Source organism: Arachis stenosperma, chromosome 3 (genome assembly GCF_014773155.1).
Source record: "Arachis stenosperma cultivar V10309 chromosome 3, arast.V10309.gnm1.PFL2, whole genome shotgun sequence".
Lineage (NCBI taxonomy): Eukaryota > Viridiplantae > Streptophyta > Magnoliopsida > Fabales > Fabaceae > Arachis > Arachis stenosperma.
In genome coordinates, this window is record NC_080379.1 from 42,821,459 (window position 1) to 42,838,954 (window position 17,496).

A 17,496-nucleotide genomic window follows, 5' to 3' on the forward strand; every position below is an offset into this window, starting at 1 on the left:
ATTATTTTGTAACAACTTTTTTTATTAAAAATTACATGCATAATTTACTAAATTATTTTTTAAATTAACTAATATATTAACGATTTTAATAAACAAGTTTACATGTATATAATATGCAAATACATACATAAGTCAAACAAGATCTTTTTAGCTAAAATTGTCTTGAAACAAAATAACATTAGCTAGTGAGTACATTGATTAGTTCAACCAAAACATAAAAGTTCTAACATAAAAGTTCAACCAAAACATAAAAGTTCTAACATAGATTAGTGTCTCTATGCATCAAAACATTCTTGAACCCTCAAGGTAGCATATAGTCACCATTTCAGCACTCCTGTAAATAAGAAAAACCGAAACAAAAAAATTAGAAACAAGATATAACACTAATTATAATTTTTCCACTAAAAAAACATAATCATACTATAAAGTTTCATAAGACAGATTTGACTTGTGATGACAACAAAATCGATCATCTCACAATTATAACAATATATAATATATACTAATTACTTATCCAGTAACTTAATAATAAATTTGAAGTTTAAGATCATCTATCTTCAGAATTAGGACAGAAGAAAAAGAGAAACTCTGAACATAATGGGCCTTGAGAATCTGAACACAACGCATTATTGGTATAAGGTACCTTAATGTTTTTTAGGTCAAGGTTCAACTCACTCCTCAATAACATAAAGAGCTTTTGAAGAGGTTCGTCATCAGTCCTACGAACTGGAATTTTCATATATTCAGCAGCCTTTATGAAGATATCCATGACTTTGCTGTATCACACAGTAGCCGCAGATATTAAAAAGACAAAAACACATAAACAAAAAGAGAAGTTTCAACTTCAAGGAAACAAGATAACAAATAATTTACAAGGAAAGGAAAGAAAAGGAAGGCATGATATTATCAAATACCATTATCCTTATATATAACTAATATCATGCAAATTGAGCAACTAAAAGAACTTATTGCTTCACTGTTTTCTCCTGTGTTTGACAATTATTTCAATTAATTTTTTCATCAACATTACAGTGCAATTCAGTCTGGTAAGTCAGCATCGAAAGGGATTTAAATTTTAAAATATAATCTAGTTTTACACAAGCAGTCATTTACTAATTAACATGATCTTTCTCATTGAAACTTCAAGCTAACTTAAAAAATATAATAAATATCCATGAAAGGAAAAAGATAATAAATTGAGCAGCCAATATCTTACAGCATATAATAATGTGCAGTCTTACACACCAACACAGGATAAGCTACGGATCGAAAGCCAGATGGAGCTTAACTAGCACAAAATGAGTTTACCTGGGAGCCAAAGAAGGCTTCATAAGGTAATAGATTAATAGTAAGTGGACAGTGTTTGATGCATCGGTCAAAAGAAAGAACTCAGAAATAGGCCAAGTCATACAGAACTATCTTGTAGATACACATTTAAGCTTTTGTTTTTCATTGGCAAACTGAATGAAACATGCAACTGTTGGAAACTCTGTAAAAATTTTAATCTTCCTATATACTAACATGTTTTAAGGTAGGAGAATTGAATATAAATATATACAGAAACTAATTTACACTCGCTTCCATGAAACCAAGTACGATAGTTTCCAATATTTATTTTATCATAAATGCCAAGAATGAAAAATGCTAAACAGTTACAGCTTAGCAGGGATGTCACGCATCCAATAGCAATTCATGAACTCAATGGGACATTAACTTTTCATAGTCCTCAAATTACTTGCATTAGAAAAATATGATAAGAAGAGTGCAGTTTCATGTCAAAACACATTAGGCAAATTTGGTTCTTTGACAAGCTTTTGTTTAAAGAGCTTACCAGTGCTGCTACAACTTCATTAGCAATCTGCAACCTCATCCTTCTAATTTCTTTCAAAAATTACCATTGAGATGCTCCTTTAAGCTTCCATTCTCTATGTTATCAAATATGAGCAGTCTGCAGAAATAACCCAAAGACAACAAGTTTCAGATTGCAAATCCTTGCTCTCATCAACATTAACCAACTCAGATTTCACACTTTCAACCTCATTCATCTTATCCTGATCTTCAGCATTGCTAACCTTTTCGATCGATTGAATGCTCTCTTCATTCTTATCCACTAAATCTTGATGTTCCATGGTCAAAAATTTAAAATGAACCTAAGATTTCCTCGTCAACAATGCAAAAACTGAAAGTTTACCCAATAAAACATAAGTACTGCAATATTACCAGTTACCAGTCCATATTACCACCTTTACAAGCTCCCCCACTTTCATAATTTCTCAAATCAACAACCAAACCTAGACATAAACATAACCAGAGATCCCAGCATCAACAAAAGCCTCAATTTATAAAACTCAATTCATATTTCCAATTCAACAAGCAACACCAAATTTATCTTCATTCACAATCATAATACAACCAGCAGCAACGACAACAATATCATCATCACTAACAAAATCACAATTAACAAATACATATATAGCTCATCTGAGAACCCAATTCTTTACAGCACCATCAAATACCAAAAATCAATTTCAGCATATTCAAACATACTCACATTCACTAACAATTCCAATATTCATCAATTCTCATTAATTAGTCATACAAAGCATGTATAAATTATTTGCAATTACTCAATGCTTTTTGGCATTCTTAAATTAAAAACTCTTAATTTTTAAACGAATCCCCTACCTCCGTTAGTCGAAACCACAGAATTTAAACGCGACAATCCCCTTTCTTTCTAATCCATGGCAGCAGCAACTTTAGCAATTCCATAGCAGCACAATCATCAACACTCAAGATAGCTCCAGCAGAAAAACAGGAGGAGCGAAATGGCCGTGCTAAAACAAAGACATGCTATTGAAATTAAATCAAGAATTTGACCAAGAAACAACAATAGAACAGAACGAAGGTAAAATCATAGTAGCAAACCCTAATGGAAGAGAGGCGGAATTTGAGGAGTAACAGTGGCGCTGGTGGCTCTGGCAGCTGTTGTTAGTGACCACCCAGAGGGCGGCGCAGCTCAAAACAGAACCAAATAGAGCAGCGGTAAGGGCGGCGGCCATGGGTGACGGCGATGCGGGCTCCATCACCGCGACCATGAAGCATGACAGCAGCGTCTTCCCTCTATCAACGGCGTTCTTCTCTCCGTCGGCCTTCCTCCATCCACGAGTTTCTCTCTCGGCGAACCAGGGCAGCAGAAACGGATGAGCTTCATCGGCGACAGGGGCAAGAACTACGGTGACACGGGCTTTGGCGACGGCTCCATCATCGGAAGCGGCGGCGACTGGCGCGACGATGGCTCTGACGGGTGCGTAGCGCAACCTCATCTCTCTCCCTCGCGAGTTCATCCCTCTCTCTCTCTCTCTCCTGACGCTCCTGTCGACGACGGCGACGGTGGTGAGGCGTGACGGCAAGCTGGACGTGGCGACGCGGCAGCAAACCCCGCGGCGCCATCCCTCCCCCTCTCTTCTTCTTCTCCCTCACGCTCTGATTTCCTCTCCAACTCTCTCGATCTCCATCTCTCGTTTCTTTTCCTCTGCTTTGTTTCTTCGTTGAGTTGTGGTTGTGGGTAAGGGAAGGGGGTAGGTTAGGGTTAAGGTAAGGCTGAGTGAGATTTAGTGTCTCTGTATTTTTGTGAAGGTGAAGGATAAGAAAATATAAGGTTAAACAATAGGATGTGTATAAAAATAAAAAATTTAGTAATGAAAATATATATTAACAGTATAAGAGTTTCACAAAATTATAAGATTAAAATAATTTAAAAATATAATTATGATATCAAATATTATTTTAAAAACATATAAAAATATATCTATTAACATATTAATCTAATTAAATATTTATTCTAAATTTAAAATTATAATAATCAAATTAATTATTTTTTTAAAATAAAATTTGAATTCAAAATATTCATGAACAATCAATTTAATTAAAAATATTCACTTTATTGTTTTTTACATTTTGACTTTTGGTATTTTATTTTTTTATCATTTATATTTAATTATTGTTATTTATATTTATAATTTGATTAAATTTTTTTCAGTTTTACAAATTAATTTTTAGCTAACATTAAAATAATATTAAATTTTGTGACAAATTAATTTTTTGTTACAAACAATGTTAAATTTTGTGACAAATTAATTTTTTGTTACAAAATAATTGAAATTTTTGAAACGAAAAGATATTTTGTTACAAAATATTTCAAATTTTTGTAACTAGTTTATTTTTTGTTACAAAATGTTATAATATTTTGTAACAAAACACCAGTTCGTTACAAAAATTAACATAATTTGTAACGAAAAAAAGCACGTTGTTACAAAATATTAGAATGTATTGTAACAATTTGTAATTTTGTTACAAAACATTATTCTTTTGTAACAATCACTAATTATTATTACAAAAAATTATCTTTTTGTAATAATTTTAAATTTGACACAAAATTTTTGTTACAAATATTCCATTTTCTTGTAGTGATCGGATATATTTACAAAACACAAAAATATTTTTAAAAATTTATTTTTATTAAAATATTATCAATAAATTTGTTTTTTTATTTTTTTAAAATATGTTTATTCTTAAAATAATAAATTAGAATAATACAACATATATAATAATTATTAGATGAAATAAAAACATAAAAATAATATTTATTTATTTATTTATTTTTGTGGATACGCAAATCCAATTCGATAACCTTGCGAATCGAATCTAAATTCTAAGACGGACAAATCGAATTCGATCTTGAACATCCATATTAAAAAGCCTTCTTGATAGAAGGCCTACTTCCAGAATTCACTTACGCTATGTTTGTTTAGATGGAAAATAGGAGGAATTTAATATGGACGGAAAGAAATAGAAGGGAAATGTATACTTTCACTTGTTTGATTTGAAAGAAAATGTGAAGGAGAAAAGACAACAGTAGCAAAAAGTGATGAGGGGCCCACCAAAAAATTTTCTCCCCAACTAAGGCGAGAAAACGAAAGGAAAACTTATTCCATTTCATCATTCCAAACCCTACCCTTCTCTTTTTCTCGAAGATTCTTTTTCAATCTGGGACTCAGGCGTGCATGCTACCCACTTCCGACACTATCAACCACTGCCACTTTTACCAACGGTCCATTCCTCCACCACTGCTCAACCATTCTAGTCACAGCGTCTTGCATCTACTGGTAAAATTAGGTAAGTTTTCTATGTTACTCTTATTTCACCTTTCATTCTTTATATTCATGGATCTATGTGTTTGATATTCAATTTTACAGTATAGGGATAGAGATTACATTTTGGTTTGATTTACTAGTTTGTTAATTTTCATGTGTGTAAATTGTTTGATAAAATGCTCTAGTGAAAAAATGTAAACATACTAATTCATAAGTTAATCAGAGTTGAAAGAATTGATGTGTGTATAAACTATAGATAAGTTTTTGATGTTGCTCTTATTTCACATTTGACGCTATATATCGATGGATCTGTGTTTGTGATTCAATTTTGAAGTATGTGGACAGAGATTATATTTTGGTTTGATTTATTACTTTGTTAATTTTCATGTATTTAAACTGTTTGATGAAATGCTCCAATGAAAAAATGCTGATTCATAGTTTGTTAACTTTTATGTCTATAAACTGTTTGATAAAATACTCCAATAAAAAATATAACTAGTAAAATAAACTTGGTTTAGCTAAACTAATTAATTTTGCAGGACACACAAATTATTATTATTAGGGAGCTAAGTTATTAAACGATATAAATTATAAATGTTTGATTATAAATGACTATTGAGTTTGATTATAAATGTTTGTTGAGTTTGATTATAGTCAGGTTTGGTGCTATATTTGACTACTGAGTTTGATTATAAATGTTTATTGAGTTTCATTATAGTCAGGTTCGGTGCAAACTCAGATTCAGTGTTTGACTACTGAGTTTGATTATAGTCACATTCGTTGCTATATTTCACTACTGAGTTTGATTATAATTTTTTATTGAGTTTGATTATAGTCACGTTCGTTGCTATGTTTCACCACTGAGTTTGATTATAAATGTTTATTGAGTTTGATTATAGTCACGTTCGGTGCTATATTTCACCACTGAGATTCTTTTACAATTAATTATATTCTTTGATTAGGAGGTCATATATATAAATACTAGTTATTTAACTGCATTGCTTATGCTTAACATATGATGCTATATTTTTTGTTTTTATTGGTGCTGTAAATCTACGATATGTACATTTGAAACTACAAAGTGCTTGTTAAATGGATAAGGCTGATGATGAAGAAAGTTTTTTAGTCACCAATATGGAAGACATCTTTAATTGTGATTTCCCACTAAACCTTTCCTTTAAGTTTGGGGTAGATAATCAGAAAAATATGTTAACCCTTGAAAACCAAGAACATATATTAACAGTTTTGAGGGAGGATTGGAAAAGACGACATAAATTATGCACAATAACACTGATATGTTACATCATGCACATGTTATACTTATTGAGATTTATGTCTACGCGGGTTGACAAATCTATCTCCCATAAATTGGTTGGGCGAGAACAAATTTGAGCTACTTTAATGCAACAGTTAAGAGAAACTCATAGGTGTCGTGACATCCTACGCATGGGCCCTGATGCATTTCTTCAATTGTGCGAGAAATTAAGAGCAACATGTCAAGTGAGAGATACAAAACATGTTACAATAGAGGAGAAAGTTGCTAGGTTCTTGTATATAATAGCTCATAATGTGAAAACTAGAACCGTTTCTTTTTTCTACCACCGGTCTGGAGAAATTGTTAGCCGCCACTTCCATGCTATGTTACGGGCAATTATTTTACTAGAAGATGAATTTCTTCAACAACCATCTGCATCCATTATTTCTCCGGTGATCCTTCACAATCATAGATTTTATCCTTATTTTTAGGTATGGACATGTACAATTACATGAATAAATACTTTTGATTGATATATACAATTTCATATTACTTTATTAAATAATGGACTATTATTTAGGATTGTATTAGAGCTATAAATGGAACATATTTTCGTGTCAAAGTACCCATAGCAGATCAACCTAAATTTTGAGAGAGAAAAGACTGGCTGACACAAAATGTATTAGCTACATGTGGTTTCGATATGAAGTTCACTTATGTATTAACAGGTTGGGAAGGAACAGCATCTGACTCAAAAGTTCTTAAGAATGCATTACTGAGGGATGATAATCTTAAACTTCCACGAGGTTAGCATGTACATAAGACTATATTGTCTCATTAGTAGGTAAAGATTAGTAGTTTGTGTGTTTATACTAAATTAATCATTTTAAATGATGAATTCTGTAGAAAAATTTTATCTTAGGGATGCTGGATTTATGCTGAAGCATGGATTAATTACCCTATATCGAGGTGTAAGGTATCACTTAAAAGAGTATGCAAGACGTAGCCCAGAAAATGAAAAGGAATTATTTAATCTTCGTCATGCTTCATTGAGAAATGTTATCGAAAGATCATTTGGAGTTTTGAAGAAAAAGTGAAAAGGTGGGAGAAGCATAAAGAAACAATTAACTTGAATGATGATGATAGTTTCTTAAATATGGAAGAGGAGTGGAATGATGAGCCAATTACTCCTCATGCTGCTAGTTTTACAATGGGTCGTAGTCTTGATGAGCGGATAATTTATACGCCTTTTGGCATTGTTTTTACATAATTTTTAGTATGTTTTAGTTACTTTTTAATATATTTTTATTAGTTTTTATGCAAAAATTACATTTCTGGGCTTTACTATGAGTTTGTGTAGCGACTTTCAGTTTTAAAAATATAAATATAAATAAGTTATAATTTATTTTATAAAATTAGAATTCTTTATTTTTAGAAAAATTATTTTTATTATCAATAATTAAACTAATTTTATAATAATTTAAATTTAATCAAATTTATATTATTATTATTATTATTATTATTATTATTATTATTATATATACTTACCGTAAGTATTAAATTGCATTATAAATTTATATATATATCATATTCATTGCATTACTATTATTATTATTATTATTATTACGTTTATTATTATTATTATTATTATTATTACATGACCATCATTACTATCGCTAGTATTATTATTATTATTATTAGCTATAAAGCATAGGAGATAAAAGGTGGTTTAAACTTTGCATCAGGTTACATATATATTGTTATTATCATTATGCATTAGGTTATGTGTTTTATATATATATATATATATATATATATATATATATATATATATATATATATATGGCATCTATATAATAGAGAAACTAAGGCGGTTTATAGTTTATACATAATAATAATAAAAAAAAGCTAAGACGGTCATATATATATATATACATATATACGTGAATATCGTAATGGAGAGAGGGAAGAACGTAACGAAGAGAAAAAACGTAAACTCTTCCGAACTTCCGGCTTCGATTTTTGAAAATCTGTAACTCCAATCAAAAATCTAATCCGGTAAGAGTATTCGTAACCTCCTCCTCTACACGTTGGTACCATTTTTGATTAGTGGAAGTTGACAATGACGTAGCTTCTATTTCCTTTGGAGTTTGGCCAACGAGAGTTTTAGGAGGCATAGACGATTCTGAACATTTTCTTCTTCGATAGCTCGGTTAGAAAGCTTCTCCAGAGCTTTGAATATTTTGATTTCGTACGAAGGTATGGTTTTGGTTTCTCGTAGTTAATGTTTAATGTCACGTGAAAACTTAGGTTAGAAGACCTTAAGATAGGGATGAACTGAGTGAATAATTGATGGTTTGTGTATATGGTATAAAATGTGAGGTTTAGCTGTTGTCAATAATTTGCTGTTGAAGTTGGTCGATTTGGAAAAAGATTTAATATTGGTATTTGTTTGATTATGAAATAATTTGTTATTGGAAATGATTTGAAGGACTGAGAGGTGTTTGATTTGATAGTCGGGACCCTTGAAGGGTGGCAGAAATTCGAGTTTTAGAGGAGATACTGCCAAGATTTCTATGAGAATTAGAGTTTTGATTTGAAAGGGTTATTTTAAAAAGGAAAGAGATTATTATGTGGCATGTGTATTTGAGACTATTTGTTGACCCTCTGTCGCAAGATGTGACCGGGCACTTTAACTCCCCGGATTCCCCCATGGGCATGCATATAAATATGAATATTGAATATTATTGAGCTTGGAGTTTAACTCCATGGAATACTATACTATTGAGCTTGGAGTGTGACTCCATGGAATATTATATTTGAGCTTGGAGTTTGACTCCATGGAATATTATTGAGCTTGGGGATGCGCGCACAGAGGGACGGTTCAATGGTTAACTACCAGAACTTGTCGGGTTGGCTGTATAACCGACAGATGAGACTCATCAGCCATAGGACAGGCATACATCATATGCATTTGTTTGTTTGCTTGAGTGTGCATTGTTTTGGTTTGCTTAACTGTTTAATTCTGCTTATCCGCTACTTGTTCTACTTGCTGTAAATGCTTCTCTACCTGTGTTTTTCTTGCTTGAACTATATGTGTATGTTTTCTGAGAAATCCTTCTTGGCGAAGGTGTAAGGAGAGAGGATTGTTCCGCCAATGATTCGGAGGATTAGAGGAGACAGAACGTGGATTATTAGGTTAAAGTTAGATTCAGAATTATAATACCTTAGACAACTTACCCAATTTCTGGTTTAGTTGAATTCTTAAGCTGAAATCTGAGTGTCGAAGTTCTAGGAATGCCTCTGGCTTTCCTGAGACCTTTTATATTAACTATGCGGGCACCTTTACCATACTGAGAACCTCCGGTTCTCATCCCATACTATGTTATTGTTTTTCAGATGTAGGTCGAGAGACACCTCGTTGAGCGTTTGGGTATCCTCCTTACGAGCGAAGAACTGTTTTTTGGGCTGTCATATTTTGTTTTAGGCTATGTATATATGTTTATAGAATCTCCGCATGTATATTTTGTGTTTTGTCCCTCCTAGAGGTCGACTTGGAGATACAGGGGTTTATTTTGTGGTTTGAGTTTTATTTTGGGTTGTATATATACATAATTATGTACTCTGGTCGGCCTTAGCTTCACAGGTCGAGTCTGGAGCTTGCTATCTAAGTTTTGGAACTCTGATATGTATATATATGTGTTCAGTTATCTTTCGCTTTTACCTGTCCGTTTTACGAATATCCATGCGAGTGTGTCACGATTTTCTGTTTATTAATTTGTTTAGCTTGTTCTTCAAGGCTCCTAGATATGATTTCACCCAACTACATCTATGTAGATATCATTTTCTTTTAGAGGTCGTAATACCTTGCCACCTCTGCTTTACGACTTAAGCGTAAGGCCCTGTGTGGTAGGGTGTTACAGTTTGTGTATTTTTCTGTAATTTCAGGTATTTTCTGGCTGAAATTGAGGGACCTGAGCAAAAGTATGATTCAGAAATGTATAATAGTCCATACTTTGTCCGAGATTTGACGGCCCAAACTAGCGTCCAAACGCCCACCAGAGACCACCTTTTTTGGCGTGCCGGAACTGGCACCAGAATTGGAGTTAAACGCCCAAACTGGCATCCAAGCCCGCGTTTAACTCCAAGAATGGCCTATGCACGTGAAAGCTTCAAAGCTCAGCCCAAATACACACCAAGTGGGCCCTATAAGTAGAATTCTGCACTATCTGCACTTAGTTACTTATTTTCTGTAATCCCTAGTAACTAGTTTAGTATAAATAGCACTTTTTACTACTGTATTGGAGAGCTTATGCCATTTTTCACATTTGAAAGGCTGGCCATTCGGCCATGCCTAGACCTTTTTCTCTTATGTATTTTCCAACGGTGAAGTTTCTACACCTCATAGATTAAGGTGCGGAGCTCTACTGTTCTTCATGAATTAATGCAAGTACTATTGTTTCTCTTTCAAATTCACGCCTACTTCTTCTCCAAGATATACTCTCGTTCTTAATTCAGTTAAGTAAGAATGAAGGGGTGACCCGTGACAATCACCCACTATCTTCGTTACTCGCTTAGCCAAGATCCGCGTGCTTGACAACCACAAGCAGTCTACATGATGTTCAACGTAGTCATTGGACGACAGCTGGAGTATAGTCTCTTGGGTCTCTGATCCACGAACCGAGTCCGTGAGGTTAGAACCTTTGTGGTATAGGCTAGAAACAATTGGCAGCATTCCTGAGATGCAGAAAGTCTAAACCTTGTCTGTGGTATTCTGAGTAGGATCTGGGATGGAATGACTGTGACGAGCTTCAAACTCACAACTGTTGGGCGCAGTGACAGTGTGTAAAAGGATAGAGAGATCCTATTCCGACACAAGTGATAACCGACAGATGATTAGCCATGCGGAAGTTGTACCTAGTATTTTTTATCCGAGACGAGAAATCTGACAGTTGATTAGCCGTACAGAAACCGTAGCCAGACTATTTTCACTGAGAGGATCGTACAGCTTGCCATGGAAAGGAACACACATGATTGGATGAAGACAATAGGAAAGCAGAGTTTCAGAAGCAACAAAGCATCTCCAAACGCTTATCTGAAAATTCCACCAATGATTTACATAAGTATCTTTATTTTAATTTATGTTTTATTTATCTTTCAATTATCAAACCTCATAACCATTTGAATCCTCCTGACTAAGATTTACAGGATGGCCATAGCTTGCTTCAAGCCGATAATCTATGAGGGATCGACCCTTACTTGCGTAAGGTTTTATTACTTGGACGACCCAGTGCACTTGCTGGTTAGTTGTGCGGAGTTGCAAAAGTGTGATTGGAATTTCGTGCACTAAGTTTTTGGCGCCGTTGTTGGGGAATGTTTGAGTTTGGACAACTGACGGTTCATCTTGTTGCTTAGATTGGGTAATCTTCTTTCTTGTTTGAGTCTAGTGTCAAATTTTAAGTTTGGTGTCAAATGCATTTTTTTATTTTAAGTTTCTTAAAATTTTTGAAAATTCATGCATTGTGTTCTTCTTTGATCTTCAAGTTGTTCTTGATGATTTTCCTTGTTTGATCTCTAAATTTTCTTGTTTTGTGTCTTTTCTTGTTTTTCATATGCATTTTCGAATCCATAGTGTCTAAACATTCAAAATTTCTAAGTTTGGTGTCTTGCATGTCTTTCTGTTCTTAAAAATTTTCAAAAATATGTTCTTGATGTTCATCATGATCTTCAAAGTGTTCTTGGTGTTCGTCTTGATATTCAAAGTGTTCTTGCATGCATTAATTGTTTTGATCTTAAATTTTTATGTTTTGTTTCATTTTGTTATTTTTCTCTCTCCTCATTAAAATTCAAAAAAAATATAAAGCAGAAGAATCACAGAGAAAAAGAGCTCACTGGCGTTAAAATGCCAGTAAAGAAGGATTCTTGGCATTTAACGCCAGCCAGGAACACCCAAAGAGGCAGTCAAGTGGGCGTTAAACGCCAGAATGGATAGCATTCTGGGCGTTTAATGCCAAGATGACACAAGGGAGGTAATTTTGGTTTCCAATTTGATTTTTTTCAAATTTTCATGTTTTAATTCATAATTTTGAATGGCTATCTTTTTCATTTTTCTCTTGATGTTTTCGAAAATTTTAAAACTAATTTTTCAAAAATCCTTTTTCTTAATTTTATTTCATAATTTTCAAAATCCTTGCTAACAATTAATGTTATGATTCAAAAATTTCAAGTTTGTTACTTTCTTGTTAAGAAAGGTTCAATCTTTAAATTCTAGAGTCATATCTTTTAGTTTCTTGTTAGTCAAGTCATCAACTTTAATTTTAAAAATCAAATCTTTTTAATTTCTCTTTCAACTCTTTTTCAAAATAAATTTCAACCATATCTTTTCAAAATTTTAATTTCAAAATCTTTTTCTAACTTCTTATCTTTTCAAAATTTATTTTCAAATCTTTTTCAACTAACTACTTGACTTGTTTGTTTTAATTTTAAAAAGTTTACTATTTCTTATCTTTTTCAAAACCACCTAACTACTTTTCCACTTCTAATTTTCGAAAATCACTAACCACTTTTTCAAAAATATTTTTAATTAACTAATTGTTTTAGTTTTTAAATTCCTTGTATTTCTTTTTCCAATTTTCGAAACTAACTTAATTAATTAAATAAAAATAAAAATATTTTCCTTTTCCCTCTTTTTAAAATTTGAATACTCTCTCCCATCTCTTTCTATTTATTTTACTTAAGTATTAACACTTCTCATCTAATAATTTGAACCCTCTCTCTTCCTCTGTGTTCGAATTCTTCTTCTTCTTTCTCTACCTCTCACTCTTCTATTCTTCTTTTCCTCTGACACCTCAAGAAATCTCTATACCGTGACATAGAGGATTCTACTACTCTCTCTGTTCTCTTCTTTTTCATATGAGCAGAAACAGGGATAAAAACATTCTTGTTGAAGATGATCCTGAACCTGAAAGGACTCTGAAGAGGAAGCTAAGAGACGCTAAAGCATAACACTCCGGAGAGGACCTTACAAAAAACTTCAAAAAAAGAAGTAAACATGGCAGCCGAACCCAACAATAATGCTAGAGATGCAAGGAAGATGCTTGGTGACTATACTGCACCAATTTCCAACTTTTATAGAAGAAGCATCTCAATTTCTGCCATTGGAGCAAACAACTTTGAGATTAAGCCTCAATTAGTTTCTCTAATGCAGCAGAATTACAAGTTTCATGGACTTCCATCGGAAGATCTTCATCAGTTCTTAGATGAATTCTTGCAGATCTGTGATACTGTTAAAACCAAAGGAGTTGATCCCGATGTTTACAGACTTATGCTTTTTCGCTTTGCTGTAAGAGACAGAGATAGGATATGGTTGGACTCACAACCTAGAGAAATCCTGAACTCTTGGGACAAGTTGGTCAGTACTTTCTTGACCAAATTCTTTCCACCTCAAAAGATGAGCAAGCTTAGAGTGGAAGTCCAAACCTTCAGACAGAAGGAAGGTGAATCTCTCTATGAAGCTTGGGAAAAATACAAGCAATTAACCAAAAAGTATCCTTCTGACATGCTTCCAGAATGGAGCATCATATGTATATTCTATGATGGTCTGTCTGAATTCTCCAATATGTCATTGGATCATTCTGCTGGTGGATCTCTTCATCTGAAAATACCTGCAGAAGCCCATGAACTCATTGAGATGGTTACAAATAACCAGTTCATGTACACTTTTGAAAGAAATCCTGTGAATAATGGGATGACTCAGAAGAAAGGAGTTCTTGAAATTGATACTCTGAATGCTATATTGGCTCAGAACAAAATATTGACTCAGCAAGTCAATATGATTTCTCAAAATCTGACTGGATTGCAAGCTGCATCCGGCAGTACTAAAGAAGCCTCCTCTGAAGGAGAAGCTTATGACCCTGAGAATCCTGCAATGGACAAAATCTTGGCATTGTTTTTACATAGTTTTTAGTATGTTTTAGTTACTTTTTAATATATTTTTATTAGTTTTTATGCAAAAATCACATTTCTGGAATTTACTATGAGTTTGTGTATTTGTCTGTAATTTTCGGTATTTTCTGGCTGAAATTGAGGGACCTGAGCAAAAGTCTGATTCAGAGGCTGAGAAAGGACTGCAGATGCTGTTGGATTCTGACCCTCCTGTGCTTGAAGTGGATTTTCTGGAGCTAGAAGCCCAATTGGTGCGCTCTCAATTATGTTGGAAAGTAGACATCTTGGGCTTTCCAGCAATATATAATAGTCCATACTTTGCCCGAGATTTGACGGCCCAAACTGGCGTCCAAACGCCCACCAGAGACCCCTTTTTTGGCGTTAAACGCCGGAACTGGCACCAGAACTGGAGCTAAACGCCCCAACTGGCATCCAAGCTCGCGTTTAACTCCAAGAATGGCCTATGCACGTGAAAGCTTCAAATCTCAACCCAAATACACACCAAGTGGGCCCCGGAAGTGGATTTCTGCACTATCTGCGCTTAGTTACTTATTTTCTGTAATCCCTAGTAACTAATTTAGTATAAATAGCACTTTTTACTATTGTATTGGAGAGCTTATGCCATTTTTCACAATTGGAAGGCTGGCCATTCGGCCATGCCTAGACCTTTTTCTCTTATGTATTTTCCAACGGTGGAGTTTCTACACCTCATAGATTAAGGTGCGGAGCTCTGCTGTTCTTCATGAATTAATGCAAGTACTATTGTTTCTCTTTCAAATTCACGCCTACTTCTTCTCCAAGATATACTCTCGTTCTTAATTCAGTTAAGTCAGAATGAAGGGGTGACTCGTGACAATCACCCATTATCTTCGTTACTCGCTTAGCCAAGATCCGCGTGCCTGACAACCACAAGTGGTCTACATGATGTTCAACGTAGTCATTAGACGACAGCTGGAGTATAGTCTCTTGGGTCTCTGATCCACAGACCGAGTCCGTGAGGTTAGAACCTTCGTGGTATAGGCTAGAAACAATTGGCAGCATTCCTGAGATCCGGAAAGTCTAAACCTTGTCTGTGGTATTCCGAGTAGGATCTAGGACGGGATGACTGTGACGAGTTTCAAACTCACAACTGTTGGGCGCAGTGACAGTGTGCAAAAGGATAGAGAGATCCTATTCCGACACAAGTGAGAACCGACAGATGATTAGCCATGCGGTATCTGTACCTGGTATTTTTCATCCGAGACGAAAAATCCGACAGTTGATTAGCCGTACAGAAATCGTAGCCAGACCATTTTCACTGAGAGGATCATACAGCTTGCCATGGAAAGGAGCACGCATGATTGGATGAAGACAATAAAAAAGCAGAGGTTCAAAAGCAACAAAGCATCTCCAAACGCTTACTGAAATTCCCACCAATGATTTACATAAGTATCTTTATTTTAATTTACGTTTTATTTATCTTTCAATTATCAAACCTCATAACCATTTGAATCCGCCTGACTAAGATTTATAGGATGACCATAGCTTGCTTCAAGCCGACAATCTCTGTGGGATCGACCCTTACTCGCGTAAGGTTTTATTACTTGGATGACCCAGTGCACTTGCTAGTTAGTTGTGCGGAGTTGCAAAAGTGTGATTGCAATTTCGTGTACCAAATCCTGAAATTGGTTTATCTAACCAATCAACTGGCTCTCAAGGAACATCATCAAGAGGTACTAAACGCAAAACAACCATGAGTGATAAATTAGAATCAGAAATGGAAAGAATGAGTCAACGCATTCAAGCATTGACTGAGATGATGAAAGATGGAAATCATTTTTATGAGAGATCAATTAAAATTGCTGAAAAACAAGTGTTAACAGCTGAAGAACAAGTGCAGATAGCTAAGGAGCAAGTTCAAATTGCTAAACAACAAGTGCGAATAGCTGAAAGGGGTCTTGTAATTCTTGAGTAAAGTAGGCCTCGAATTTACTTTAAAAATGACGTGTGGACTGAGTTAGAGAATTTGGGTGTGATGCCAGAGTTGCGCATGAGGTGTTATCGCTTTTTATATAGAGAAGATAGAGCTAAGAGAGAATTTTTTTGGTATTACAGCTGACGTACACCTTGCCACATTATATGAATTGATGAAAGAAGCTAGTGCACTCTAGGAACAATAGTCCTAGTAATGTGGCTAATATTTTGAGACTGGCACAAATATAACTTTAACATCAAGAAAGGTACTAGTATTTTCATATTTTGTAGATAACATATGTATGACTTAAATAAGGCTTATAATGAAAATACCTCATGTCTTTGTACTTTGTGACTTGCATTACTATAATTATTGTTAACTATATTATAAGTAATGAGTTAGTCAAAGAAGTCTAAGCTATTAGTAATGACTTGATCAAAGAGGTTTCAGTATTAAATTTGTTTGTTTCATATGTAAATTTTGTTTTTAACTGACCTTAACATGTTATTATGCAAGACTTTTTTTATATGTATTTGTAAGTGTAATATAAGACATAATATATTAATCAAATGATATAATATAATCGGTTAACCTCTTTAAAACGATGTACATATATTTATTGATTTGGATATTTTTTCTTCTTGAAATTATCTCCAATTTATGTATTGGGATGAGTATTAAATAAAAATAAAATTTATATCTAAATAGATCATCCTAATTTTGTGATTATTATTATTATTATTATTATTATTATTATTATTATTATTATTATTATTATTATTATTATTATTATTATTATTATATAAAATTTATATTATTATATTTTAAATATAATTAAATTTTGTTATTATTATTTAATGACATTTATAAATATTTACATAATAATTACATATATACATAATAATATTACTATATAATATGACATTACTATATAATATGACAGGTAATATTATTATTATATAACTTAATTCAATTTTCTCTTTATTTTTTTTCTAAATAAACAATATAAATTATTTATCTTTCAATATCTTTTCATCTTATTTTTTCTCCATTTAAATACACCTATAAAAATTACATTTTACTTTTATTTTTTTTTTATTTTTTTTCATTCAATTTCTTTTCTTCCTATTTCGTTTCGCTCCCAAACAAAGCGTTAAGAAGCCATCCTAACAGTGTTCTGCCCACGTGTC

At 33.3% G+C, this 17,496-nt stretch overlaps 1 protein-coding gene across 8 annotated transcripts; it reads right to left on the minus strand.

Annotated features, from left to right (window-relative positions):
* Positions 1–657: 657 nt before the first annotated feature.
* Positions 658–3,570, minus strand: LOC130970404 (uncharacterized). Of its 8 annotated transcripts, none has more exons than XR_009082057.1 (5): positions 2,926–3,570; positions 2,686–2,834; positions 1,832–2,116; positions 1,217–1,308; positions 673–776 (listed from the first exon to the last, which is right to left on the minus strand). XR_009082057.1 is itself a non-coding variant. In XM_057896485.1 (3 exons), exons 1-2 carry the CDS (start codon positions 3,342–3,344, stop codon positions 2,783–2,785), a joined length of 471 nt encoding a protein of 156 aa, XP_057752468.1. In that variant the 5' UTR covers positions 3,345–3,570; the 3' UTR covers positions 1,584–2,179; positions 2,686–2,782. The 8 variants fall into 8 exon arrangements, 1 of the variants encoding a protein (XP_057752468.1); XR_009082055.1 differs by having other exon boundaries at positions 1,832–2,150; XR_009082056.1 differs by lacking the exon at positions 2,926–3,570 and having other exon boundaries at positions 1,832–1,948; positions 2,037–2,179; positions 2,686–2,843.
* Between the last annotated feature and the right edge of the window lie 13,926 nt (positions 3,571–17,496).

What these genes read in the sequence shown, in the direction of transcription:
- LOC130970404 (XM_057896485.1), bottom strand. Translation starts at nt 3,344, where the DNA reads ATGAACTCGCGAGGGAGAGAGATGAGGTTGCGCTACGCACCCGTCAGA. An exon ending in TCCGCCTCTCTTCCATTAGG is followed by an intron (nt 2,835 to 2,925) that starts GTTTGCTACTAT and finishes TCTTTGTTTTAG; the next exon opens with CACGGCCATTTCGCTCCTCC.